This window comes from Mesocricetus auratus, unplaced genomic scaffold (assembly GCF_017639785.1).
Source record: "Mesocricetus auratus isolate SY011 unplaced genomic scaffold, BCM_Maur_2.0 Super-Scaffold_100011, whole genome shotgun sequence".
Lineage (NCBI taxonomy): Eukaryota > Metazoa > Chordata > Mammalia > Rodentia > Cricetidae > Mesocricetus > Mesocricetus auratus.
The window spans coordinates 7,201,583-7,228,259 of record NW_024429195.1 but is presented as its reverse complement, the minus strand read 5'-3'; the positions used below and the strand labels follow the sequence as shown (position 1 = coordinate 7,228,259).

The 26,677-nt window shown below is 43.1% G+C and overlaps 1 protein-coding gene across 1 annotated transcript; it reads left to right on the top strand.

The window, feature by feature from the left end:
* Nucleotides 1–25,474, top strand: Selenot (selenoprotein T). Its single transcript, XM_013119013.3, has 6 exons — nt 1–236; nt 17,580–17,690; nt 18,147–18,273; nt 19,614–19,701; nt 22,402–22,554; nt 22,967–25,474. Exons 1-5 carry the CDS (start codon nt 100–102, stop codon nt 22,524–22,526), a joined length of 588 nt encoding a protein of 195 aa, XP_012974467.1. The 5' UTR covers nt 1–99; the 3' UTR covers nt 22,527–22,554; nt 22,967–25,474.
* The last annotated feature ends 1,203 nt before the right edge of the window (nt 25,475–26,677 follow it).

Here is a 26,677-nt window from a genome sequence, read left to right as displayed (position 1 = left end):
TGCGCCGTGGGGAGCGGCTGGGGAAGGCTCGCCCGCGGGCCGGCTGCAGTCTCGGGCGAGGAGGAGGAGGCGGCGGCCGCGGCGTCGGTGCCGGCTACGATGAGGCTCCTGCTGCTTCTCCTGGTGGCGGCGGCGGCGGCGGCCCGCGGCGAGGCCTCTGCCAACCTGGGCGGCGCGCCCAGCAAGCGGTTAAAGATGCAGTACGCCACGGGGCCGCTGCTCAAGTTCCAGATATGGTGAGTCCGCCCGCCCGTCCGCCCGGGGCCGCCCTGCTCGCCCTGCCCGGGCCCCGGCCTCCCCGAGCCGCCCCGGCTCCGCGGCCTAGCCGGCGGCTGGCTCCGTGCCTGCCGGGGGAGCCGGCGCCGGGCGCGCGTCCGCAGGCCGCCTGTGGGCCCTGGAGGCCTGGGCTGCCGCTGCGGGCCTTCCCGAGGCCGCGGGGCTCCGCATCCGTGCGCGCCGGGAGCTGCCGGGCCGGGGCGGCCGCGCTCCGAGGACGCGAGGTGGAGCCCGCCCGCCCGCCCGCTCCCAGGACCCGCGGCGCCCGCACGCCTCCCCGGCCTCCCCGCTCCGCTCCGCCCGCAGAGGGCAGCGAGGTCCGTGGCGGACGCCGCCGGGTAGCTGACTGTTGTCAGAGGCGGCGCGGGCGTCCATCTTACTCAGGGACGGGGTGGGGGCGCTTTCTGAAGCGCGGGTTTAAAAAGAAAAAGAGAAATCACAAGGGCGGACGCAGCGGAACCGCAAACGGCGGTGTTTTCGCAGGCTGGGCTGTCGGGTCCGTCACTTTCCTGAATCTGGGCACTCCGCAGTGTTGTTATTGGCCGGAATTCATTTAAAGCCGGCTTTTCAAAAACGTGTACCAGGTATCTTAAGATATCTGTATTTCACCTTTTTGCTTAAAATTTTTTTAAAAAGATCAATTTCTGCCAGAGAATCAGAAAATAAGACGCGGGGAGGGGGAGCGGGCTTTAAGTTTAGCGTGCAGATTTGGTGTTTTTTTTTTTTCTGGTTGCAAACAAAATTCCCAGCGAACTTCATTATATGCCTGGATTTATCACATCAGATCGCTGCCATTCCACTGGCCGACACCCACAGCCCCTTATACTTTTTTTTTTTTGCTTTTTTTTAAAGACAGTGGTAGCTGTTTTACCAGCTAACAAAGATAGCTAATGATTAAGCGTAGTAGTTGGGATTTAACTAGGTATTAAAAGACTGAAGTTTCCAACTCAAATGTAATATTTCTGTCTTCTTATTTGAACTCATGCTTTTTCAAAGTATTTTTGTGTGTGTGCCTTTGCTTACATTGAAATTCTTTAATGTATGTGTATATATTGGTGTGTGTGTGCGTGCCTTTGCTTACATTGAAATTCTTTAATGTATGTGTATATATTGGTGTGTGTCTGTGTCTCATCGCCCATGGAGAAATCAGAACAACTTGCAAGATGGTTTCTCACCTTCCACCGTGTTTGCCTGGGGCATTGAACTCAGGCCCAGTTTCCAGATCTCTCTGATACAGTATTTGGATTCTTGTTACTTTCCTATGTGCATTTTCTTTAAGATATCCAAAAGAATAAGCATAGCATGATCAACTGTAACCTCAACAGAATCAGGAGGGTCAAATATTCAAGATCATCTCTGGGTATGTAAGTCAAAGCCAACCTGAGCTACCCCACTCCCAGTCCAAAAACAAAACAACACCCCCCCCCAAAATGGAAGGAATGTCAAGCAGGCATTAAAGCTTTTTAATACCTCATAATTGAGCCAGGCGTTGGTGGCGCACACCTTTAATCCCAGCACTAGAGAGGCAGAGGCAGGTGGGTCTCTGTGAGTTCAAAGCCAGCCTGTTCTACAGAGAGAGTTCCAGGACAGGCTCCAAAACAATACAGAGAAACCCTGTGTGAACCCCACCCCCCCAAAAAACCCTCATAATTGCTTTAGTTGAAATTTTGATGATTAGTATTTTATTTGTAATTTAGGTTCAGTCTTGTTTAAAATGTCAAGTTTTTTTTGCAGTTTTATAAGCCCTTTGTTGTTGTAGAATATATGCATCAGAAATAGCTTTATTTTAAGACCCTACCAAGTTGTTAAATTTAGCTTTCTGCTCTTCCCCTAGAAATTAATCTGTTCATAATAAATGAATATTTGACAGACCCTTTTAAAATATTTACTTGCAAGTTTGTGAAGGGAGAAGAAACTAGTAGAACTGAGCATAAACACATGAAAAATACCTTAAATTTCACTTGAAATTTCAGTGCCGTAAAACTCTGTAAAGCTCATGTCACTTGCCTTTTGTGTTTTATACTTATTTTAAGCACTTTCTTCCATACTTACTGTAAGCACTTTTCCTTAGATAGCCGTAGCTCAGCGTTCTCTCCCTTCTGTGTTAGCACTCTTGCTTCAGATCAGCAGCCCCTCACGGAAAGGAGCTGAGTTTGAAAGGGGTGATGCTTCTGACCAAGCTTTATACTCTTGTGCCTTTCCAACAACTGTTCATTCAGTACCTGCGAGGCCCGAAGCCTAAGGTTCACAGTGCACCGGTGAGACAGGGCCACCCTGGAATCGTCCCCCAAACGGTACTGTTTTGTTCTCTGTTTCTGAGCTCTGTTGTGTCTCTGTATTGGTTTGTTAGTCAGTTGATTTTTCAGCACCGTCGTCTCAATGACTTCATACTACCGAGGATTTGGATGTTTAAATACTGACTGCTAAAGACGCAGCTCTCCAGTCAGACCTTGGCCCAAAGTCCTGTCTCCCTTCCTTCCTCTAACTATGGGTCAGGGTATTCTGAGAGCTGCCCATAGGCATGATGGGTCTTAATTTTCTTTTACATATGATTTAGCATCCACTTAGATCTACAGTTCCTACAGTTTAAAGAGGTTGCTGACCATATCATAACTCTTTACAGTTAATAGTTACTACTCCCTTGAGCATTAGATAATTGAATTATTGAGAATAGTGGATTAAATGAAGTAAAGGTTTCAGAACATTAGAAAATGCTGATTTTTCAAATTAACAGTTTAATTATCCAGGGCTGTAATTCTAAGATGGCTCCTGCCTACATTTTTGTGAGATAAGTGAAGCAGGTATTATGAAACTAGATTATTATTTAAATGTGCTGTCTCAGCCCTTGCTGTCGTAGTATAGGAGAAAGAAATTGGCCAAGCCCTGAGGGAGTTGGAGAGATGCTCAGTCCCAGTTCCCAGCACCTGCATCAGGCATTTACAACTTCCAGTAACTCTGCCCCAGGGTGTCTGCCCTTGACTTCCAGAGTCACCTGCTCTTACTCCGCCTTCTCCACAGAAGCAAAAACCTAAACTGATTTATATGTTGATAATGATCGAGAGTAGTAAAATGCTGAATTGGAAACTGTGTGGATCATACTGGTTAATTGACACTTGATGTTTATATGCTTATCAAACTAATGTTTTACCTACTCTTTACAAATATTTTATGTTGTACACAGAATTCAATTATGTTCCCTTGTGGTTTTTATAGGCAAGAACAAACTAGTGCATAAAGTTACAATTTTGCTTAGTGCTGTTAGGGGATCTTACTGATAGGAGAGTGCCAGTCTGGGATCAGGAAGGTTTCCTTGAAGAAATGAACTTTGTAGTGGGGGTGGGGCTTCTCCTTCCTCCTCAGGACCTCTGGAGCCCCATCTTGCTTTTTTTTTAGACAAGGTCTTGGGACTTGGCACACAGCATCACTCCTGGCTTTTTTGCTGTTGTTAATGGCAGGGATTGAACTTGGGTCCCTATGCTTGCTTAGCAAGCACTTTCACGCCTTGAACAGAGATCTAATGATGAGATATGTTTCTGTAGGGGTTAGTAAACCATGGCCTTATTGAAGGAGAAGCCCAAGGCATTTATTGACTTAAAAAAAAATGCATAGCATAGCCGGGCGTTGGTGGCGCATGCCTTTAATCCTAGCACTCGGGAGGCAGAGGCAGGCGGATCACTGTGAGTTCGAGACCAGCCTGGTCTACCGAGCAAGTTCCAGGACAGCCTCCAAAGCCACAGGGAAACCCTGTATTGAAAAACCAAAAAAAAAAAAAAAAAAATGCATAGCATAGCATAGACCCTTGAGTTTCAGCTGGGCTCAGAAAGGCCAACTAGTTTTATTGTGAAAAAATTTTTTTCAGAGGACAAGAATGGAAGGAAATATATTTAGGAGGGAAGGTGTCCCGCGCTACCGTCTCGCCAGCAAGAACGACGCAGGACACTCGGATCCTTCTGCAGTAAAGCTTTAATACATCTTGAAAGATAGATGATCAGCTTCTGAGAGGGAGACCCCAAGCTAAGAAACCCAGCCCCTTATATAAGCCTAGGAGCTCCGAGTGAGACGTGTAGAGCCGGGATTGGTGGTTTGCTCATCACCCCAGATGACGGGTGAGGCACAGCTTAAACGGTAAACTCCAACTGACAGCAGATGTCAGCGCCATCTTCTAATGGCGATAGCGATAGTGAGGGCGGCTCCTCACATCTCCCCCTATTCATTTATTTTTGAAGCCATAGGACACCCACAACTTTGGAGTGGAGATAGAGGTCAAATCCCCATGTGCAAATTTGGAACATGTACAAAGCTCCTCTCCAGGGTCTTATCCCCAGAGGGAGCCCTGACCAGTCCCGATGTCGTTTTTCTGGGGGAAGGAGATCATGACATAGAACCTTCATGCAAGATGACTTATCTCCCAGGAGAAAGTCGTTATACCGCAGACCTCTCCTGTGCAGTGCTTAGCCTTGCAACTCCTTGGGCTGCTGAAGCCTACCCACTCTATCCCGTGCAATGAGACTAGCCTCGTGGGGTGCAAGAGCCGGGAGGCCAGCGACCTATTGCTTTAACATGGTTAACCAAATGTCAGGGAGGCTCCGTGTTCTAAGGCAGCAAGTGCTTGTGCCACCATCACTTTGTCTCTTTTGTTTGGGCTCTGAGCTTACACACCATCCAAAGCATCAACACTATTCCACAGCAGAGAACTAGGCTAAATGATCCCACCCCCACCCATTCCTTAAAATAAGAAAATGCAGATGAAATCCAGGAGGAGAGGCCTTCCATCAGAGAAAGATCCAGACGCGTCGAATTCACTTGCAGGATCGCCACTCTCAACTCACGGAGTGTCTGCTCAAACTCAAAAGTCCAATTCTGTAATAAATGTTGAGACAGAGCTTTTGACAGGTTAGCTGCTCTTGTAAAATTCTCATATTGTACTGAAGTGACACAAAGGCCAGGCAACTTTTGTTCACATCCCAATTGGGCCATCTGCCACAATATATCCAATTGTTCCTGAACCAAATTAATCTGTTGGTTTACCAACATCAGGCCTCCTTGTATCTGAGAATTGGCAGTGGCCTGTTTATCTAGGGCCATGGTCACAGTGGCTGATAGTTCATTAATGGTTTGAGTTGTCTGCACAGTGGCGGAAAGTGCAAGGGCCGAGGCGGTAACCGAAGCAGTAACCGCGGCGGCAGCTATCAGGCCCACAATAATAGCAGAGATCCCAAAAATCTCGCTTTTCCCTAAACAAACTCAAACTACTTGGCACCTCAACAGGAACTGGAACAAATCGAGGCATGCGCATTACCAAAGCAAAAGGGTGCTTAATAGCATCCCAGCATAATGCATAAAAACAATTCTAAGCAGAGCAATTTATTTCTTTCTGATTCTTACCTAAGGTATCATTACTCACAACCCAAATAAAGGGCAGCCAAACACAAATTGGAGCAGCTGAATAATTAGTTCTCTTAAAAGGGGTATACTTAACATTGGAGGAGGACCAATCAGATGATCCAGAGCTCTGTCCCTCACTCAGACTGTTGCCTAATGCCCCTTTCCAATCAAAAGTAATCTGTCCCTTCTCACTATATCCTCCAGCAATCATTGCCATAGGAGAAAGATCAGTACAGCTTCCATTAATTCAAAAGGATTAGCATTAGATCTTTCTGGATCCATATGAATAAAATTATCCTTTAATGAAGAAATCACAGTAAAGCACAAGCTTCCTACCAATGACAAGGTTCTCTCATCCTGAAAACTCTGTATCTGAGGATCTAAAGGCAAAAAGGCAAGCCCCAACTCTCTATTAGTTGTGAAAAATCTAGGGAACTCCTGGGCATTATGCATCACTGGCATCGGTAGGGGAAGGTAGACATGATGGCCCACCGTAACTCTCCCATCATACTAGGAACCATCATCCCGAGTAGGAGAGTCTTCATCACCCACTTGGCCTCCATCCTTCTTATTCTGGAGTTGTGAAGGAGCTCTTCGAGTGAGTCTTTCAGGGATCCACAGGGGGTTTTCTTCCTCCTGTGGAAAAACACACACAGCTCCCCTGGATCTTATTAGAATAGGATCCGGGCCTTTCCATTCATTAGTTAGCACATCTTTCCATTTTACAAATTCTTTTGGCCTATCAGGCTCTAAACTGTGGCGATCGGCCGCAGTGTGGCCTTGGGCATCAGAGTTCAAGAAATTAAGGGTAAAAAGTGCCATGGACACAGCAACTCTTGGTACCGAGGGTAGAACATCCTCAATACTCCCCTTTTGTTTAATCAGATATGATTTGAGTGTACGATGGGCACGTTCCACAATGCCCTGTCCTTGAGGGTTATAAGGTAGGCCAGTTAGATGGGTAACATCCATTTGCCGACAAAACTGTCGGAATTTTTGAGAGGTATATGCTGGTCCATTGTCTGTTTTTAAAATTCTGGGTTTTCCCCAAGCACTCCAGGCCTCAAGGCAATGTTGAATCACATATGAGGCCTTTTCCCCTGTTAGGGGTGTGGCAAACATTACGCCAGAACAGGTGTCAACAGAAACATGAACATATTGAAGCCTTCCAAAAGAGGGAATATGAGTAACATCCATCTGCCACATCTGCAATGGTCTAATGCCACGTGGGTTTATTCCCACGTGGGGAGCAGGTAAGAATTCGCAGCAATTCTGGCATTGAGTAACAATTTCCCTAGCCTCTTTCCTGGATAGAGCAAAACGACGGCGCAAGGTCTCAGCCGTCACATGAAAGCGCTGATGGAATTCTTTTGCTGCTTGTGTGTGGGTAGACAAGGCAGCGGCCACCAGCTTTGTAGCCTTGTCCGCTAAGTCATTCCCTAAGGACATGGGACCTGGGAGTCCAGAATGTGCTCGGACATGGGTAATGAAAACAGGAAATCTCCTATTTAACAAGGCAGCTTGTATCTTCTGAAAGATGTTAGCAACTCTGCTGGAGGATCTTATTATTCCAGCTATCTCAAGGAGATTAACTGCATTAACCACATAAGAGGAATCTGATACAATATTGAGGGGTCCTGGAAAAGCCTCAAGAACCTCCAGTACTATCAGACATTCTACAACTTGAGGTGAAGTTTCATTATATTGTTTAGATATAACCCTATCCTTGACCACATAAGCTCCCATACCAGTTTTCGATCCATCAGTGTACACCACAGTCCCATCTGGGAGTGGGTCTTTAGCTGTCACTTGTGGAAACACTATAGCCTGGTTTAGGGCAAACTGTAAAATTGGATGCTTTGGAAAATGATTATCAATTTGTCCTGAAAAGGAAGTAACTAAAACTGCCCAATCACTAGATGTGGCTGCCAAGGTCTGAACTTGTGCAGCAGTATAAGGCACAATCAAGGAATCAGGATCCCTGCCAAAATGCGTAACAGCTGCTTTTATTCCGCGAAGCGCGAGCTGTGCAACAGCATCAGGGTACCAGTCAATAATCTTAGCAGGGGAAGCATTTGGATGAATCCAAAGTAATGGTCCATGTTGCCACAGGACTGCAGTTGGCAATTGAGCTGTCTTAAAAACACACAGATTAAAAGGTAGTGACTCCTCAATACGTTGTAATTGTGCTTCCTGTAAGGCCTCTTCCACCATCTGTAAGGCTCGGTGGGCAGCAGGGGTAAATTTTCTGGGTGAGGAGATATGAGGCTCACCCTCCAGGAGATCGAAGAGGGGTTTTAGATCAGCAGATGGAATTTTTAAAAAGGGCCTCAACCAATTTATATCTCCCAGAAGTTTCTGAAAATCATTTAATGTTTGTAAGTGGTCTTTGCGAATTTCTATTTTCTGAGGAACTATATTTTTGGGAGTAATCATTGAGCCCAAAAAGAGCCCTGTATCTGCAATTTGAACCTTTTCTGAGGCAATCTCTAATCCCCACTGTTTTAATTCAGCCACCAGCATGGGAAAAGCCTTTTGTAAAACATCTAACTCTTTGTGACAAATAAGAATATCGTCCATATAATGGATCATGATTAAAGATGTAAATTGCTTCCTAATTGGCTCCAAAGCCTCCTGCACATACAGCTGACATATTGTTGGGCTATTGGCCATGCCTTGCGGCAGTACCTTCCACTGAAATCTCTTGTCTGGTCCCATATGATTAAGAGAAGGGATAGTGAAGGCAAACCTTGGTCTATCCCGTGGGTAAAGTGGAATAGAGAAGAAACAATCCTTAATATCTATAATAATAAGCTTCCAATCTTGAGGGAGTGCAGAAAGCAAAGGAAGTCCTCTTTGAACAGGGCCAAAAAGATGCATCTGATTGTTAATGGCCCGCAGGTCATGGAGTAATCTCCACTTCCCAGATTTCTTCTTAATAACAAAAATTGGTGTATTCCATGGGGAGGTAGAAGGCTCTAGATGCCCCAGCCGTTCCTGTTCTTGCACTAATCTTGTGACAGCCTCTAATTTTTCAGAGGATAGAGGCCATTGAGAGACCCATAACGGCTCCTCTGTTTTCCACGGTATGGGTCGTGAAGCCTCAACGGCCCCTAAATAAAACCCAGTCCTTTTCTACCCCGATTTCCATGTTGTGTAATGGGTTTTATTCTGCCTTGTTCTTGCCTACCCAAGCCTCTACCCTTTGTATACCCCATCTTTGCCATAATGGCTGATGCCTGGGGGAGTATTCATTAGTTAGGGTCATGCCCATGGCTTGTAACACATCCCGTCCCCATAAATTTACAGGGAGTGGCAACACATAGGGGGTAAAACATCCCTGTTTGCCCTCAGCGTTCCGCCAGGTTAAGGCTGAGGCACTGATGGCAGGAGAGGACTGGTATCCAAGACCTTGTAGAGAATGAGATGAAACAACAGTGGGCCAAGACTTCGGCCACCAATGGAGTGAAATAATGCTTTTGTCTGCTCCCGTATCCATTATCCCTTCAAATTCTTTTCCATTAATTAACAATTTTATTGTAGGTCTCTCATTTAGGGGTATAGCCAGATAGGCTGAATCACTTCCAGAAGATCCCATAGCCCTTTTTTGTAAAGTGTAGGTTTCTCCATCCCCGAGGGAGGGCAGCAACACCAGTTGTGCAATTCTATCTCCCTGCTTTATAGAAAATACACCCCGAGGGCTAGAACAGAGAACTTGAATCTCCTCTTTATGATACGGGTCAACAATCCCAGGATATATAATGAGTCCCTGTAAAGTTAAGGAGCCACGGCCCAGAATAAGCCCAATGGTGGCAGGGGGCAAAGGTCCAGGGGAATGGACTGGGACCGGTTGAACATTCATTTGGGGCATGAGTAAGAAGTCGGAAGCGGCACGCAAGTCCATTCCGGGGGTTCCTCGGAAGCCTCTACTTCCTCTTGATTGCTTTTCTGAAATCGGTTCCCATATTTCTGAGGGCCCTGGGACCATGGGCCCCGTGACCCGTTTTTGATTGGGGTACCTTGGGTTCTTCAATAGGGGGCAGAAGCCTCCCTTTCATATCCTGGACTGACCTGCACTCACTAGCCCTATGATAACCTTTACCACAACGATGGCAAAGCTTCAGTTCTCTTGTTCTTTCAGGGGATTGACAATCTTTCTTAAGGTGCCCCATTTTCCCACAATTAAAACAAGCTTTTCGACTAGATAAATCTCTACGCCTGTGCGTTTGTAAAATGGCGGCAGCTAGTCCTGCATTGGTTAGGGGTCCCCCAGCTCCCTGCACACTCTGAGCCAATCTTGTAAACCTTTGCTTTTGCGAGGGGCGATAGCCGCTCGACATTCCTGGGTTGCTTGTTCATAGACAAGTTGCTCAATCAGGGGCATAGCTTGTTCTGAATCACCAAAGATGCGACCGGCGGCCTCGGTCATTCTGGCCACAAAGTCTGAAAATGGCTCTTGGGGTCCTTGGACAATCTTTGTAAGGTGTCCACTGGATTCTCCCCTTTTGTGAGGGCCTTCCATGCTTTAATAGCGGCGGCCGACACCTGACCATAGACGCCCCAGATGTAGTTGGTTTGATTAAGGGCATGTTGACCCTGACCTGTCAGCATTTCAAATGTCCACTGCCTCTGATTCTCATCTTCAGCTGTGGCATTAACTCTAGCTTGCGCCTGGGCTGCATCATACCAGAGAGCCTTCCATTCCATGTATTGTCCCATGTTGGGAAGCACTGCTTTCACTGTCGTCTGCCAGTCAGTGGGAGTCATGGCAAAATTAGCAAGCCTTTCTACCTGTATTGTGGTAAAGTTAGCATTGACCCCATAATTACGAACGGATTCGGCCAATTCTTTGATTTGATTGTAATCTACGGGAGTATGTACTCTTCCGCCTTCCACATTCTCGAATACTGGAAAAGCCATTTGTATTTTTCTCCGTTCCTCTAAAGGTAAAAGGAGTCAGTACCAGTATTCAGCCGAAGCTCATACTGCGGAGGCGCCGAGGGGCGTGAGCCCGCCGGATTTATAGGTGGTGGCCTCACATTCATTTTTGTTTTCAGCGGCCGGTGTCTATCAGGGTGATATCTTTCTTCCTCATACCGTGCCACCTCCTCCTCTAGACCACCTTCTTCGCTAGAATCCAGAGTGTCAGAATCGGAATTATCTAGCTCCAAGGCTTCTAGCTCTACCGTAGGGTATAGCCTAGATTCTGGCTTTTTCTTTTTCTTAGATTTGTTAGGGGGTGAATGATCACTCCCTTCTTTCTCTCCCCCTTTCTTAACTTCTTGGGGAGGGCCTTTTTTCTTAGACATGTCTTTCCTTTTGCAAGCTCCCATTCTCTCACTCCGTTCAGTTTCTGACATGCTATCCTGAACTTCCTCTAAGGTTCCCTGACTTTCTACTATAGCAGGGTGACAGGCCTCATCCTCCAAGCAGTTTTTAACTAGCTTCCAAATGGCTTTGGTACCTAAGTGGAGATCTCCTTCTGCATGCTTCCTGTCTAGTTCTTTACCTAGCTTGTTCCATGAGGCCACAGTGAGGGACCCGGAACAAGCATACCATGGTGCCACTCTATCTACCTCCTTCACAAAATTTTGAAGTGTTCGTGGTGCAATTTTGAGATCTCTTTGTTTTAGCACAGTCTGTAGGGCAGTAACCACTGACTGTGACAACTCCATCGCGCTAGCGGCTTATCTAAAAAACGGCGCTCGACTTACCAGACTGACAGCACCGTTCTGTCAGTGCCAGCCACGATGAAGAAGGACAAATAGGACTAGCACCAAAGCCTCCACTGACCCGTCCCACGGTGATGACAAACTAAGGCCAGAGTCGAGAAAAGGGGTGTTCAGGATAAAGCATACCTCTCTGAACTTACGTCCCTGCAGTTCTGAATCCGCCCCGTCTTCCGAGGGGTCTCCCGCGGCGCCGGCGATGTTGAAGAGTTCCCGGGTTTCGGCACCAGATGTCCCGCACTACCGTCTCGCCAGCAAGAACGACGCAGGACACTCGGATCCTTCTGCAGTAAAGCTTTAATACATCTTGAGAGATAGATGATCAGCTTCTGAGAGGGAGACCCCAAGCTAAGAAACCCAGCCCCTTATATAAGCCTAGGAGCTCCGAGTGAGACGTGTAGAGCGGGATTGGTGGTTTGCTCATCACCCCAGATGACGGGTGAGGCACAGCTTAAACGGTAAACTCCAACTGACAGCAGATGTCAGCGCCATCTTCTAATGGCGATAGCGATAGTGAGGGCGGCTCCTCACAGGAAAGGGCTTTTTAGAGTTGTCCAACTGAGAGGTGATAGAACTTGGAACAAAAGGTAGTAATGGAAAAGAAGTTAGGTCTCCAAGAGGTAGGTCATTTAGCAGCATGACACGGTGAATTTCAGTTGGCCCTCTACATCTGTGAGATCCACATCCATGAATTTTGCCAATCTCAGATTGAAAATATCTTTGGGGTGGTGTGTTGCATTGTGTGGCATTCTCCAAACAGTAGAATACACAACTGTTCCACTGTGCTGAGTATTATAGTAACCTACAGATGCTTTCGTGCATACAGGAAGATGTGTACAGGGTCTATGCAAATGGTGTGCCATTTTGTATTAGATCTAGGTGAGCTTCTGCCACTGAGCTCCCCAGTGGACTCCACAAGTGGGGAAAGAGCTGTCAAGATGTTGAGCTGTGGAGTGATGAGTGCGGTGTGGGCTCTGAACTGTCTCTCCCGCCCTGCAGGTCAGCTTCTAGTGTAGACTCTTATTTTGAGTCTTTTGGTTACCCTTTCTGCTATTTCATTTTGACCCCCCCCATAGTCTTTGAGGTCTTTTCTTTCTTTTCATTGTTTTGTTTTTGTTTTTTGACACAGTGGTCTCCAGTCACTGGCTGTCCTAGAATTATCTCTGTAGATCAGTCTGGTCTTGAACTCACACAGACCCACCTGGCCATGCTTCTGGAGTGCTAGAATCAAAACTATCACACAGACCAGGATTTTTTTCCTGCTTTCTCTCTCTCTCTCCCTCTCTCTCTCTCTCTCTCTCTCTCTCTCTCTCTCTCTCTCTCTCTCTCTCTCTCTCTCTCTCTCTCTCTCTCTGTCTCTCTCTCTCTCTCTCTTTCTGAGACACAGCCTTGGCTATGAAGACTTATCCATTAGAGAGCTGCTAAAGTGTTGCCAATGGTATACTTGTGTGTGTTAACAAAACTAAAATTGGTGGATTTGCTATAGTTGGTCCTGTGACACCGTCCTACCCAGCCCTTTGCTGGAATGTAGATGATGGTTCCAGTATGGTAGGTTGCTGCCCGTCTGTCCTCTGCTTAGCCAGAGTGGTTGTGTGTGGGGTATGCTATGTTCTTGGCCACTGAACCAAGCTTCCAGCTTTCATTGTACCTCTCCCATTATTCCTGTTGCCCTCAGACCATGTGGCACCTGTACTGCTTAAGTCTCACCAGCGTTTCTCCTTTTAAACATCGGGGGCTGAAGAGATGGCTCAGTGGCTAAGAGCTCTGGCTTGATCTTCCAGAGGTCCCCAGTGTAACAAGTCTTTTCTCTGTCCTGTCAGCCATCCCCCAAATAACGACACAGAGACACAGATTATTAAAAGCTCAGCCTATAGCTTAGGCTTGTTCGTGACTAGCTCCTCTATCTTAAATTAACTCATTTTTAAATCTACATTCTGCCACATGGCTTTCTACCTTTCTTTCTGTGCCTCTGACTTGTTCTGTTTCCTGTTGTCTCCTGCGCACCTAGATTCCTTTTCCTTTCTCTCTCTGCCTAGAAGTCCTGCCTATACATCCTGCCTAGCTATTGGTTATTCAGCTATTAATTAAGCCAATCAGAAGGTACCTTGGCAAAGACATCTTTACAATGTGAACAAACATTCCACAGCATTTTCCCCTTTTTGTCTAGTTAAAAAGGAAAGGTTTTAACTTTATCATAGAAAAATGATATACAATAAGAACAATTATCAGGTAAGAATTACATTCACAATGTCTATCTAGTCCATTTGTATTTAGTATATTCAGAGAAAATACTCTATCTTGATGAATTTAAAGTTTTATTCTTAAACTATTTTCTACCATAACTTGTATTACCATCCTAAAACTATCTTTTAGACTTCAAAACATTTTCTTAAATAACTTAAACCTTTATGGTTCTTCAACCTTATACATTTTATACCTCTTTTGTGAGTTTTTTAAAATTTGGTAACAAGGAGAACTGTAATATTATGACTATCTCATCTTCAACTCCATCAGAGACCCAAGAGGGTATAAATTACCTGAGCAAACAAAGTGTAGAGCAGTTAACTTCCAAAACTAGAAGTGACAGAGACATCTGGCTGCCTGGACAGTTACAAGGCTTCTTTGTAACATTGGGACATCCATCCTCGACCTACAGGCCTAGAATATCTGACAGACTTTTCTGTAAAGCAGGAGTTTGGAAGGACTGTCCCACCTTGTCTTGGCAAAGTCTAGCAGTCACTTTATTTTTGTGTCCAGCTTGTTGAGTTTGGACAGCATACTGCCAGCAGTCAAGGCAAGGGCAGTTTCTTGCCCAAATGGCTAACTTTGTCTCATTGAAATCAAACTTCATATGGGGGTTCTTCAAAACCCACCATCTTGTTTTGAAGTAAATTAGTATTGCCAGAAGCAGACATGTCTTACTGTCACAAAAAGCCTTTTGTTATTGAAAACATTTTAAATTCCATATTCTGTAGGTCTTTGAAGTGTTTGAAGACCATCTATCAAAAATATATTTCTGTATGATCTTGAAAACATACCTAACATGACTACAAGTTTGGTATAAATGCTTAACTAGCCCACATTTTTAAATTACTCCCAATGTTGTATAATAATAGTTTTTTTTTGTTTTGTTTTTGTTTTGTTTTGTTTTTGGTTTTTCGAGACAGGGTTTCTCTGTGGCTTTGGAGGCTGTCCTGGAACCCGCTCTGTAGACCAGGGTGGCCTCGAACTCACAGAGATCCACCTGCCTCTGCCTCCCAAGTGCTGGGATTAAAGGCATGCGCCCCCAACGCCCGGCATAATAATAGTTTTTAAGGACTAGAACTTTATATTACATTTTAAACACTTATCGTACTGTTCATGAGTTGAATCATGTGCTATCTGTTATGAACCTTAGATGTCATCACACTGTCTTGCCCACATTGAATTTGGAAGCAATCTCATTAGTAGAAACTGCAGGTTAATCTATGAAAAGCTATATAATTGCACGAACCCAGAAAGCACTGCAGTTGCATTATATTTTTGTCATTTGGATAGTTGTCTTCAAGTTCCTGGTGTTTTTAGAAATGCCCTCACACAGAAGAAGGAGGGAAACCAACGAAACTGATAAACTTCTGGCGGTATTTAACGATGATTTATCAGATATTCCTAGTGAGATGGAAGATGGAGATGACTGTTTTTATTATTCCTGAGAGGATTCTACCGATTCTGTTGACAGTGAAATTAGATCTGTGAGGAAGAGCAAGGTGGCGGTGCTTTCAAGTGACTCTGGCTCTCACAAAGCTACTGATAATTGTTGATCTGAAATCAACGCACCACCATGCTTACAAATGTTTGAAGGTCATGCTGGGGTCACTATATTTCTGTGTCTGTGACTCTGTGACCCATCTCTTTTTGGTGATGAATTGTTGGAGACATAGTACAAAGGGCTGTTCAGTTACCATGATGAAACCTCAGTGAAGAGCAGAACACAATCTGCAACACTGGTGTGGCCTCCGGCTACACAGAAGGGCATCAAGACAGTCTTTGGGCTAATTGTCCTGATGGGCCAAACAAGAAAAAAGAGCTTGAAGACTGTTAGTCCACAGACCCTTTGATGTGTACCCGTATATTTCTGCAGACAGTCACCACAGGTTTGAGCAAATACGGACATTCTGCCGTTTCAATGATAATGCCAAAATGGACAGTCATTCTTCATGATCCAACCTGTGCTGGATTATTTCCTGCATAAAATTTGAACAATGTACAATCCAAAACAACAGTTGTCTTTGGATGATTCCATGGAGAGGACAGTTAAAATTTCGTACGTGCCACCCAGAGAAAATAACAAAATATAGTTTACTTGTTTGGATGGTGTGCTCTAGTGACACAGACTATATATCTGCAATATGGAGATATACGCTGCTGAAGGAAAAAAAATTGCAAGAACTGTTCTTTCAGTCATTGGACTTTATCTTGGCATATGGTACCATATTTACCAGGATAATTATTACAGTGCTGCATCTACTGCTGAATTGCTTTTACAGAACAAATGTAGAGGTTGTGGGGCTGTTAGGGAGAGTAGAGGTTTGCTACCATATTTGAAAATGTAACGTCAAGAATGAAGAAAGGTGATAGAATATTCTCCAGAAAAGACAATATTTTTCTCCGTGCATGGATAGACAAGTGGTTTGTCTGAATGATACCAACAGTCCATGACACTCCTATCTGTCTTTATGACAGCAGGGAAAAAAGAGAAAAATGGGAGAGAATCACCCACCAGCATCAAGGAATACAATGCCTACATGAGAGGCATTCACTGCCTTTCATGTTATTCTATTCTAAGGAAAAAAATGAAATGGACAAAATAAGTAGTTCTGTGCTTAAAATGTAGACTTTTCAGTTCATTTAGAATGTACAGTGTCCTCAGTCCACAAGCAAAAGTGAAATGTAAATAGTTTCTGCTGTAGGTACAAGAAGCTGGATAATGGATGACAATGATGAAGTCTTTCCAGAACCAGAGACAGATCCGTCCAGCCCTTCCCCTGGGGGTGCAAGGAGAGCAACTGTAGAGAGCACCCAAGAGGCTGTCAGGTGACGGGAACTTGCGTGCATTCCAGCAAGTAGAAAGAAACAATTTCCTGTGAGAGCCTGCAGAGTTCATGCAGCCCATGGAAAAAGATGAAAATTTTGTTTGGTCCCTCTTCATAGAGGAAAATGTTTTATGCAATACTGTATGTTAAAAAAGTACTAGGAACTTTATTTAGTTTAATTGTTTTTGTAAATAAAAATGTTATAATTATTGAAAGAAAACCAACACCTAAAGTACATTAGGATTATGTAATTATGATGATTTAAATAACATGCAGTTTGCCTAAAAATGTGGGGTCCATGTGTATGTCTTAGAGATTTGTGTGTGCTCTGAAATGTGCTGATTGAGCTGCATAGTTACAATACCTTAAACAAGGGTAGAAACATACACAGTATAACAAAAATAACCTTATTTTGTGTTAATATATAAAAACCCATACCAATGTAAGACATTTGAGACTAGCAGTTGTTTAAAAGTAGCCCTAACAATCCCCCTTCTAGCCCATCATTTCTATATGGTGCCCCCTTTCCCTTCAGAAAAAGATCCTTGAATCTAATCTCCTTTGTAGCCTTTTTCCTGTCCATTACCAATAGCAGCTTGTAACCAACCCCTCCAGATGAAGGGAAACACCAGTTACCCACTGAATGTCCAAAGCCACTCCGCCTCTTGGGAATGTGGGCACTTCCGTTCTCTAGACACATCTTTGGGTCCAGAGTCACGTTGAGAACTTTTCAGATGTATTTCCCAGGTTCCATATAAGCAGTAAGCAGTTAGGAAGGATTTCTGCCATTTCCATTTCAGCCAGCATTTTCTGTGCTCTCTTGAAAGGGTCAGTTGATGTGAGAGTTTGGTATGCAGACATGTTTGAATTGGTGTTTGCTATTGTCTAACTAACCCAAAGCTATGGAGCGTGGTGTTTAACTAGCTGATTTATTTGCTGGGAACTTAAATACACAAAATTTATAAGATGGAAAAAAACCTCTGTATCCATTGTCTAGGGTCAGTCATTAATTGTGATGAATTATGAGAAACAATTTTAATCTGATAATAATTTTTAGACATTACTTTGAGTCTAGATACATTCAAAACCCTTAATGGAATCATTTCTTTTTTGGCAGTGTATCCTGAGGGTACAGGCGGGTGTTTGAGGAGTACATGCGGGTTATTAGCCAGCGGTATCCAGACATCCGAATTGAAGGAGAGAATTACCTCCCTCAACCAATTTATAGGTGAGTGAGTTTCAGTGACTGGAATACAGTCTTTCAACTACAAGCTTTGTAAATGGGTTCATGTAATTTCTTATTTGCTTATAATATACAGAGAATGCTACTTTGTAAAGAACAATGGGATGAAGAGTTTTGTTTTTGTTTTACCTGCTCATTCATTTTTTTGTTTATTTATTTATTTTTGGGTGATGACTTTAAAGAGGTGTTTCCTCCTGCAATTTATGCTGGGAAATTAGTCTTAAGATTGATTGAGCCCGGGTTGTTTCACCTTCTGAGCATGCATTTTACCTCAGAACCCCACCCCACCCCAATTTCCTAGAAAATGAACGATACTAAATGTAATGTAATTAATAACTTGTATTTTACACCTAGAAGATATCTTCACATACAGTTTAATTATTAAATTTCAGAATGGACAAGCTGTAGTTACTGATTAATTTGTTTCTTTTCTTTTGATAGACATATAGCATCTTTCCTGTCAGTCTTCAAACTAGTATTAATAGGTTTAATAATTGTTGGCAAGGATCCTTTTGCTTTTTTCGGCATGCAAGCTCCTAGCATCTGGCAGTGGGGCCAAGAAAATAAGGTATGTATATGGCTTTGGTGCCTGGGCTTTTAGGTTGTGGTGTGTGGCATTCATTTTAGGGCTTTTGTTTTGTTTTTTTAACTTGGAAACACAGGGACAACTTTATTAGCATTCAAAAGAGAAAGAAACTGTAAAGTGTCAGCAGCTGCCTGGAGAGAAGGAAAAAGGCACAGCATTTAAGCTGATACAGCATTCAGACCTGTGGTGGGTGTGCAGCCATGTGGTAGAGATGGACGCCACAGAGCATGCTAGCATGGGGAGAGGAGAAGACAGAAGTTATGTCGTTCCCAGGGTTGGGCTTTTCTTAGTTACTCAGTCAGGTGCGCAGGCTTATTACTGCATGGCTGCAGCCTCTCAACTTTCACCCATTAGTCTTACTTGTATCTTTTTACTTAAAATCTTTTTTTCCTGAGTCATTTGCCATCATTGAATGGGAGTATTTTAGATGCTCCTTATGAAGCGGGTTCTCTGGGGAGTGTCCCAGCTCTGCCCTCAGTTCTAGACTCGGTGCCTTTAACAGGACTCCTGCCTGGTGGTTCTTCTAGAACAGGCATTTGTTAACATGAATATCCTTAGGTGGCTAGGAGAAATACGTCTCTGTCCCGTTGTTGGCCAGACCGGGGTTTGCAGTTGAGTGCTGATGCGTTGTGTGCTGTGCTCACTGACGTGTAGCACGTGGTATAGTGCCATTCTTGGTTCATTGTGGGAGAGCCTAGAGTAGATACAGTGTGTGACAGTGCCTTCTGTGTTCCTATAAAAAGCTGTGACATCAAACTCCTCCTTGCCCAAATAGAATAGACAGGCAAGCTCTTTCTTTCTCTTTGGACATTTACTTTTTGAAACAATGTATTATGAATTTATTGCTTCACCATATCCAACTTTTTGTCCTATGTAATTTTACTAAATTAAAGCAGTTGTACTCTTTTTGAAGAGGGTAGATTTACCTTTGAAGGGTGAATGCATGTGTTTCTATATGCTAGAGCAGTCTAAGCCTACAGATGGTTCTAACATGATTTTTTAAAAAACTTAAGTAGGTTGTATGTAATATACATAAAGTTGGTGGCTGCATCACCATTCTCTTGTGAAGGCATTTTACACTGTAAAGTTGGTATTTAACTTCAGCTGTTGAGGAGTTTCAGAAATCCGACAGGTAATAAGAATGCTGTATGTAGGTTCTTTAAGATGTGAAGAGCTGTGAATTTTTCCTGGTGTTTAGGTGATTTGTGAGATGACATTTTATATGGACACTTAAATTATATTAAAAGAAAGTACTATCAAATTAAAGTTGAAACTGAATTAAAAATGAATGTGTCTTTTGTTTTGTGCTGTTTGACTTCTAGGTTTATGCATGTATGATGGTTTTCTTCTTGAGCAACATGATTGAGAACCAGTGTATGTCAACAGGTGCATTTGAGATAACGTTAAATGGTAGGTTCTGAGTAGTGTGCATTTGTGATAAATTACATACTTAATAACAAGCAGGCTTTTTATTTTCCATGGAGACGTCTTTAATGTTCATATAAGAGTTTATATTATAGAAATTGGAGGTTCAGAAGAAGAATTTTAATTGCTACTTGAGGTTCTAGACCTTCTAGATGATTTGGCTCCTGTGTGTTTACTGTCTGATTAATACTCTGCTCCGTAGCTTTCAAGTAAAACCTGGATGATGATTCCTGAGCGCATAACCGTAGGGTACTGGAGACCTGTTTTGAGTGCTTTGCTTGGGAATCTTTATCATAGCCTACTTCAAAATAAGCTCCTAGCTACTTGCTCTGGTTCCATGTGCTGCTTTGATTTTCCTCTTGGGTCTTTGCTCATTTAATCGTGCCATCATTTGTTCTCCTGCTTTGCCCAGAACCCTAGGGTAGCCTTCTGTTACCCTCCACTCCATAGTTAAGGGATCACCAGAACTTCTGTTCTGTCTCCTACATTGCTACAAATCTACTTCTGTTAATAGTCCCTGCTGGCTCCCCAATCTGCGTTACCTGTCACATGGCTCTTGTTTTCTGAGCAGTAGATTGGCGAATATACCTTCAACAGTGATTTTACCTTTTTGTTCATTTTGTTCTTTAAGACAGTGTTTCTCGCCGGGCGTTGGTGGTGCATGCCTTTAATCCCAGCACTTGGGAGGCAGAGGCAGGTGGATCTCTGAGTTTGAGGCCAGCCTGGTCTACAGAGCAAGTTCCAGGACAGGCTCCAAAGCAATACATAGAAACCCTGTCTCGAAAAAAAAAAAAAAAAAAAAAAAAAAGACAGTGTTTTCTCTGTGTGACAGCCCTGGCTGTTCTGAACTCACTAAATATTTTTTCCATTTTTAGATACCAGTCCCAGTTCCCCTTCCCTCTCCTTCCTCCCATTTTCCCCCATCCACTCTTCAGAGGGGAAAGGCTTCCCTTGGGGAGTCAACAAAGTCTGATATACCAAGTTGAGGCAGGACCTAGGACCCCCCACCCCCATCAAGACTGAGAAAGGTGACCCACCACAGGGGGTGGGCTCCAAAAAGCCACTTCATGCACCAGGATAGGTCCTGGTCCTTCTGCCAGCCCCCCCCAAACAGATAAAGCCGAATAACTGTCACCCACATTCAGAGGGTCTAGTTCCCTGGCTGTCAGTCCATGAGCTCTCACTAGCTTGGGTCTGCCGTCTCTGTGATTTTCCCCATCATGACCTCCCCCACCCATGTTCATGTGATCCCTCCTCCCTCGCTTCAACAGCTCATCCCAGTGCTTGGCGGTGGATCACTGCACATGCTTCCCTCAGTTGCTGGATGTAGGTTCTGTGATGACAGTTAAATTTTAGGGGAAAGCCAGATCAGGCCCCCTCTCCATTATTGCTAGGAGTCTTAGCTCAGGTCGTCCCTGTGGATTCATGGGAGTGTCTCTAGCACCAGGGTTCTCCCTAACCCATAATGGCTCCCTTATCAAGGTATCTCTTTCATTGCTGTCCCCTCTGTCCCTCCACCAACTCCGCCATCCCTGCCCCATGTTCCCTTCTCCCAGTCCCTTCCTCTACCCCCCTCCCAGTTTACCCAGGAGATCTTAACTGTTTCCCCTTCCTGGGGCCCTCCATGTGTGTCCCTCTTAGGGTCCTCCTTGTTACCTAGCTTCTCTGGGGCTGTAGATGGTAGTCTGCTTATCCTGTGCTCTACGTCTAATGCCCACTTATGAGTGAGTACATACCATGTTTGTCCTTCTGCATCTGCGTTACCTTACTCAGGGTGGTTTCTTCTAGTTCTTCTATCCATTTACCTGCAAATTTCAAGATTTTTTTAAATCACTAAGTAACACTCCATTGTATAAATGTACCACATTTTCTTTATCCATTCTTCGCTGTTTCCATCAATCTAGGTTGTTTCCATCAATCTAGGTTGTTTCCAGGTTTTGGCTATTAAAAATAATGTTGCTATGAACATAATTGAACAAATGTCCTTGTTGTATGAATGTGCATCCAAGAATGGTATTGCTGGGTCTTGAGGTAAATTGATTCCCAATTTTCCGAGAAACTGACATACTGATTTCCAAAGTTATGCATAGCTTTAAAATGTTTTCCCATGGCTGACTTCAACTTGCTGTGTGAGTTGAATGTCTGTGACAAATGCTCTTCCCTAGGCAAAAATACCCCAATCTAAATTTCTGTGCCTCTCAGTCTCAGTTGCAACACTTCCTGATGTAGCCTGTGCAGGTCCACGAGCCTGTACTCTAGTGTAAGGACTTGTCTTTATCTGAGGTGTAGTTTAACCGATGTGCTTTCCTGTACTTAGTGTGAGGACTTGTCTTTATCTGAGGTGTAGTTTAACCGATGTGCTTTCCTGTACTCTAGTGTGAGGACTTGTCTTTATCTGAGGTGTAGTTTAACCGATGTGCTTTCCTGGCCAGTCAGCAAGAGACGCTGCTGTTTGCACTCCATAGCACTGTAGCACTCTGGTTTAATCTTAGTAAAGAAATAAAATTTTGTGCTGACTTTTGTAATGCCCAGTGCTTCCTTTGCTGCAATGGCAACTCCCTAAGAGGAAGAAGAGTACACCTCCGTACCCCTAATTGTGTGTGAGACTCAGTAAATGTTTATGGGGTCAGTATCTACATGGTCAATGTGTTTTGAGGTGGGGGTGCTGACTGTTTGTTTCTCTAGATGTGCCGGTATGGTCTAAGCTGGAATCTGGTCATCTTCCGTCCATGCAACAACTTGTTCAAATTCTTGACAATGAGATGAAACTCAATGTGCATATGGATTCAATCCCACACCATCGGTCATAGCCCTACCTGTGGCACTGAAAACTGTTTTGTGAGTAGTTTAACAAGCACAGTAACTTTTCCTAGGTGTCCATTAATTTTTACCACAAACGCTAGTAGATGCTACTTATATTATCACTTCAACTTCCCACTTAAGGTGAAACAGATGGGTGTGTCTTTCAAACCCTGAACTCCTAGTAGCCAGAATTGCTGTGGTTTATTGTAGTTTGTAGCTACATAGCTTCTCTTTCAAATAATTAGTTACTTTTTTAACTAATTTTTATTTTTAACATACTTAAGATAGAAAATTTATGAGCACTTGTGTAAATGTGAAGAGACTTGGTTAGCTGTTGCTGCGTAGTAGTATCAATCTCTGTTGCTTTCTGATGAGTGGGTTAGCTTCCCAAGAGTGGGTATAGGAGTGACTACTAAAATACACTATCTTTTCTTTCTCTTTGTTTCAGACACTAAGGGATTTTGCAAGAGCAGCGTGACTGACATTATGAAGGCCTGTACTGAAGACAGCAAGCTGTTAGTACAGACCAGATGTTTCTTGGCAGGCTCGTTGTACCTCTTGGAAAACCTCAGTGCAAGATAGTTTTCCCATTGCTGGCACATGCTGAATTCTGCACATACATGGAGTGCAACGAAATGATACTGTGTAGCTTCCCCGAACCCACTGTTAATAGTTTCTTCTTGACGTGGCATTACTACTTGTAACTCTTTTCTTGGTCATGTTTGAGAAAGTACAGAATTGAATTACAACTTGAGTTTTTTTCAAGATGTGTGTTAAGCTTGCGTTTTTATATGAATTTTCATTTTTTTTTTTTTTTACAGTTTAACCTTAGTTTTCTTGGGGAAAATCCTGAAGTTCCCAAATAATTTATAAAAGTTTATCAGATAGCTCTAATTTGGTTATGCTTAATATATAGTTTTCAGAACACTGCAGATTGTGAACAATAAATTATACAGGATTATGGGGGGAAATCCAATATCCAAAGTACTCTACTGTGTGAGTGTGTGTGTGTGCGTGTGTGTATGCGCGCGTGCGCACGTGTGCGTGTGTGTGTGTGAGACAGAGACAGAGGGAGATTGATTGATTGATTATCAGGAACAAGAACAACTGCTTTTAGAATCCTATTGTGTAGTTCAAATGTCTTGCCTTGACCAATCTAATGAATCGATTAATGGGTCTTTATACTAAATAATAAGAAAAGTGAGCAGGTGAAAGTTTATTGCTCAGTGTACCTGTTATCTTTATTTTTAGTAACATCTGCCTCATGTTTTGTTTTTGACTTCAGATACTCTCATAAAGGGCATACTTTACATTCACACACAAGCGATGAGCTAACTTACTGTTTAGAACAGTAACTGTTTTTAAAACAGTTGAAACTCACCTCACTAAAGAAAAATTCAGTGAAACCTCTTTATAAAGTATGTATTATATAAACGGAGATCATTCGTCTAGTAATTGAATTATCTTACCATCCTATATCAGAATTCTATTGTATTTGGAAGACAAAATTAAAAATATTGTTAATGTGTTCATATTGGTCCAGAGTTCTAAAAAGAAACCTAGAGTTGATAAAGATAATAAGAATGATTTGGCAGAACTAGAAACATAATGTTGAATAACAGTTACACAGCAGCCATCGTAACAGACAGGGATTACGTGGAAGAGCCAGTTGTAACCCTGGATTTGTGGGTGAAAGTTAAAGAGCTTAAGGGAAGGGTGTGGTGCCACCCAACTCTTAGATGTTAAGAGCAGCTTGACTACTGCACATACCTTGAGTACATTCGGGCCATGCCTCTTAGTATGACAGCTTAAAGTGGGATCTACTGTGGTCCTCAGGTAACAGAAGATAGTCTAGTGATGAACTAAGTGATGCGATGTGACCTTTTGGTTAGTGCGGCGGCAGGGCTAGCCCGGGATCTTCTGGTGATAGGTGTTGTCATTTACACTCAAGTTCCTTAGAGGTTATTATTTATGTGTAAATATACATACATATATATATATATTTTGACTAGGTCTTAAAACTTTGTTAATGTGATTGCTTATCACTCCAGACTCCACATCTTGTAAAGTTTCGCATTAGAGGGACCTTTCTTCAAGTAATGGCATTCCATTTGTGACACAGTTTTTGGCACATAGACATTCAGAATTTGGCCATGGATGTTCATGTGTACTTGACAGGTCAAACTATGAAGAACCTAAAGTCAAATCCAACTTTCTCCATGTTTGCCTTAGATTGATTTAGATTGATTTTGTCTCCTAGTTAATAGCTTTAACTGTCTTAGACATCTAGTAAAATTCAGCTGTTTTATCCACACTCATCTGTTTTATGCTTATTCATATTTAAATCCAGAAATTAATATTCTACTAAACAGATAAATGAGATGCATGAATATAAAAATTATAAGGTAAAGGAGAAAGTAAACTATAACTTTATTACTAACAATTTAAAATTTATTAGTTGCTTATAAATTGGTATAGCTGTATAGTTACAAGATGTCTGTGCTCTATAAATCAGAGGACTGTGGACTTGTCAAAGGCTAGCTAATTTTCCTGGAGTTTTCAGTTCAGTTGCCATTGTGGAAGGTCTTTGTGTTCATGAAAAGGTTGGTAAACATGGCTTTAGGCCTCAGCGTGTGAGGTTACAGGAACGCCTGCTTTCTGAATGTGAGTAGCTGGTTATGGCACTAGCGTTAGAGACAGTTGCTCAGCCTGAACACCTGTGAAATGTGATGAGGTCCCGTGATGGTGCGTCCTTTCTCTAAAGGTTATTAGTTTGGAATTTTGATTGACTGACACATTCTATCATTGTCATAACTTAAAATAATTCAGTTAAAAGGTTTTTTTTAAACATTTGATATTCTAGGGATTTTCTTTAAAAAAAAAGCAAGTAAAGAATTGTAAACATTTGGGACTTCTTTGTGGCATTGTGAAAATAAATAAGCCAACCTGAAAGGAACCCTGCTTTGTGTGATTATGTATGAATATATTTTATGTTAAAAGTTGTCATGTATTTCTAATGGCTTTTTTGTTTTGTTTTTCGAAGCAGTGTTTCTCTGTGTAACCCTGGTTGTCCTGGAACTCACTTTGTAGACTACGATGGCCTCAAACTCGGCCTCAAACTCCTCAGATTCATCTGCCTCTTCCTCCCAAGTGTCGGGAATAAAGGCGTTTGCCGGCCACCACCAACTGGCCTCTGATGGCTTCTTAAGCCAGCCGATTTTTGTCCTCCGTCTCCGACTGACATTGTCTTACCACTGTTAGACCTTAAAACTGCTTTTCTTAAGCCTTATAATTTACAAGCACCGTTCTGAAGCTCTGTGATTTATTCTAGGCTGGGGCATAAAGGAAATAGCATACATTGTCCATCTTTTCCTCCGTCTTCCAGTTTTCCTGAGAAATTTACATTGTAACATCTCCAAATCTAAGGAGGAGAAAACACCCCCTTTTTTGTCTCAAACAGCAAGTCAATTTAGAAGAAAATAAAGGTCACTTTGTTTTAGTTAAGCCAATACTTACTTTCCCAGGCTCTCCCTCCTCTTTCAAAAAGATTACAGGTTAACCAGACCCAGCTTGAACACAACGTAACCAGTTTCAGATTTAGTGAAGACCACAAGCTGTACATTCTCTCCCAAAGCTAGCAGGTTGGGTTTCTGCTCTGCTCTATCAAGCATGAGCCGAGTGAGCAGCGGGTTAACTGCAGTGTGCTCCCCAAACTGCCCTTTCAGTTTCTGCCTAATCGAGACCAGGCCGGATGCCGATTCCTCTGCTCGGAAATGAGCCCAGGAATTTGCATTTCTTTTATTTATTTATTTATTTATTTATTTATTTATTTATTTATTGGCTTTTTGAGACAGGGTTTTTCTGTATTGTTTTTGAGGCTGTCGGTCCAGCCTGGCCTCAAACTCACAGAGATCCACCTGCCTCTGCCTCCTGAGTGCTGGGTTTAAAGGCGTGCACCACCACTGCCTAGCGGAATTAGCATTTCTTAAAGAGCTTGAAGATAATGTTCATAATCAGTCTGAGCTACACACTGAATAACATGATTTAGCCCAGAAGAAAAACAGTGAAAATTGCCTGCTTTTTCAGGAACACTTAAGTAATTTGGTAAAATAGCAACTTAGATAAACAGCATGACAAGGTTGTTTCTTCAGAATAAAAG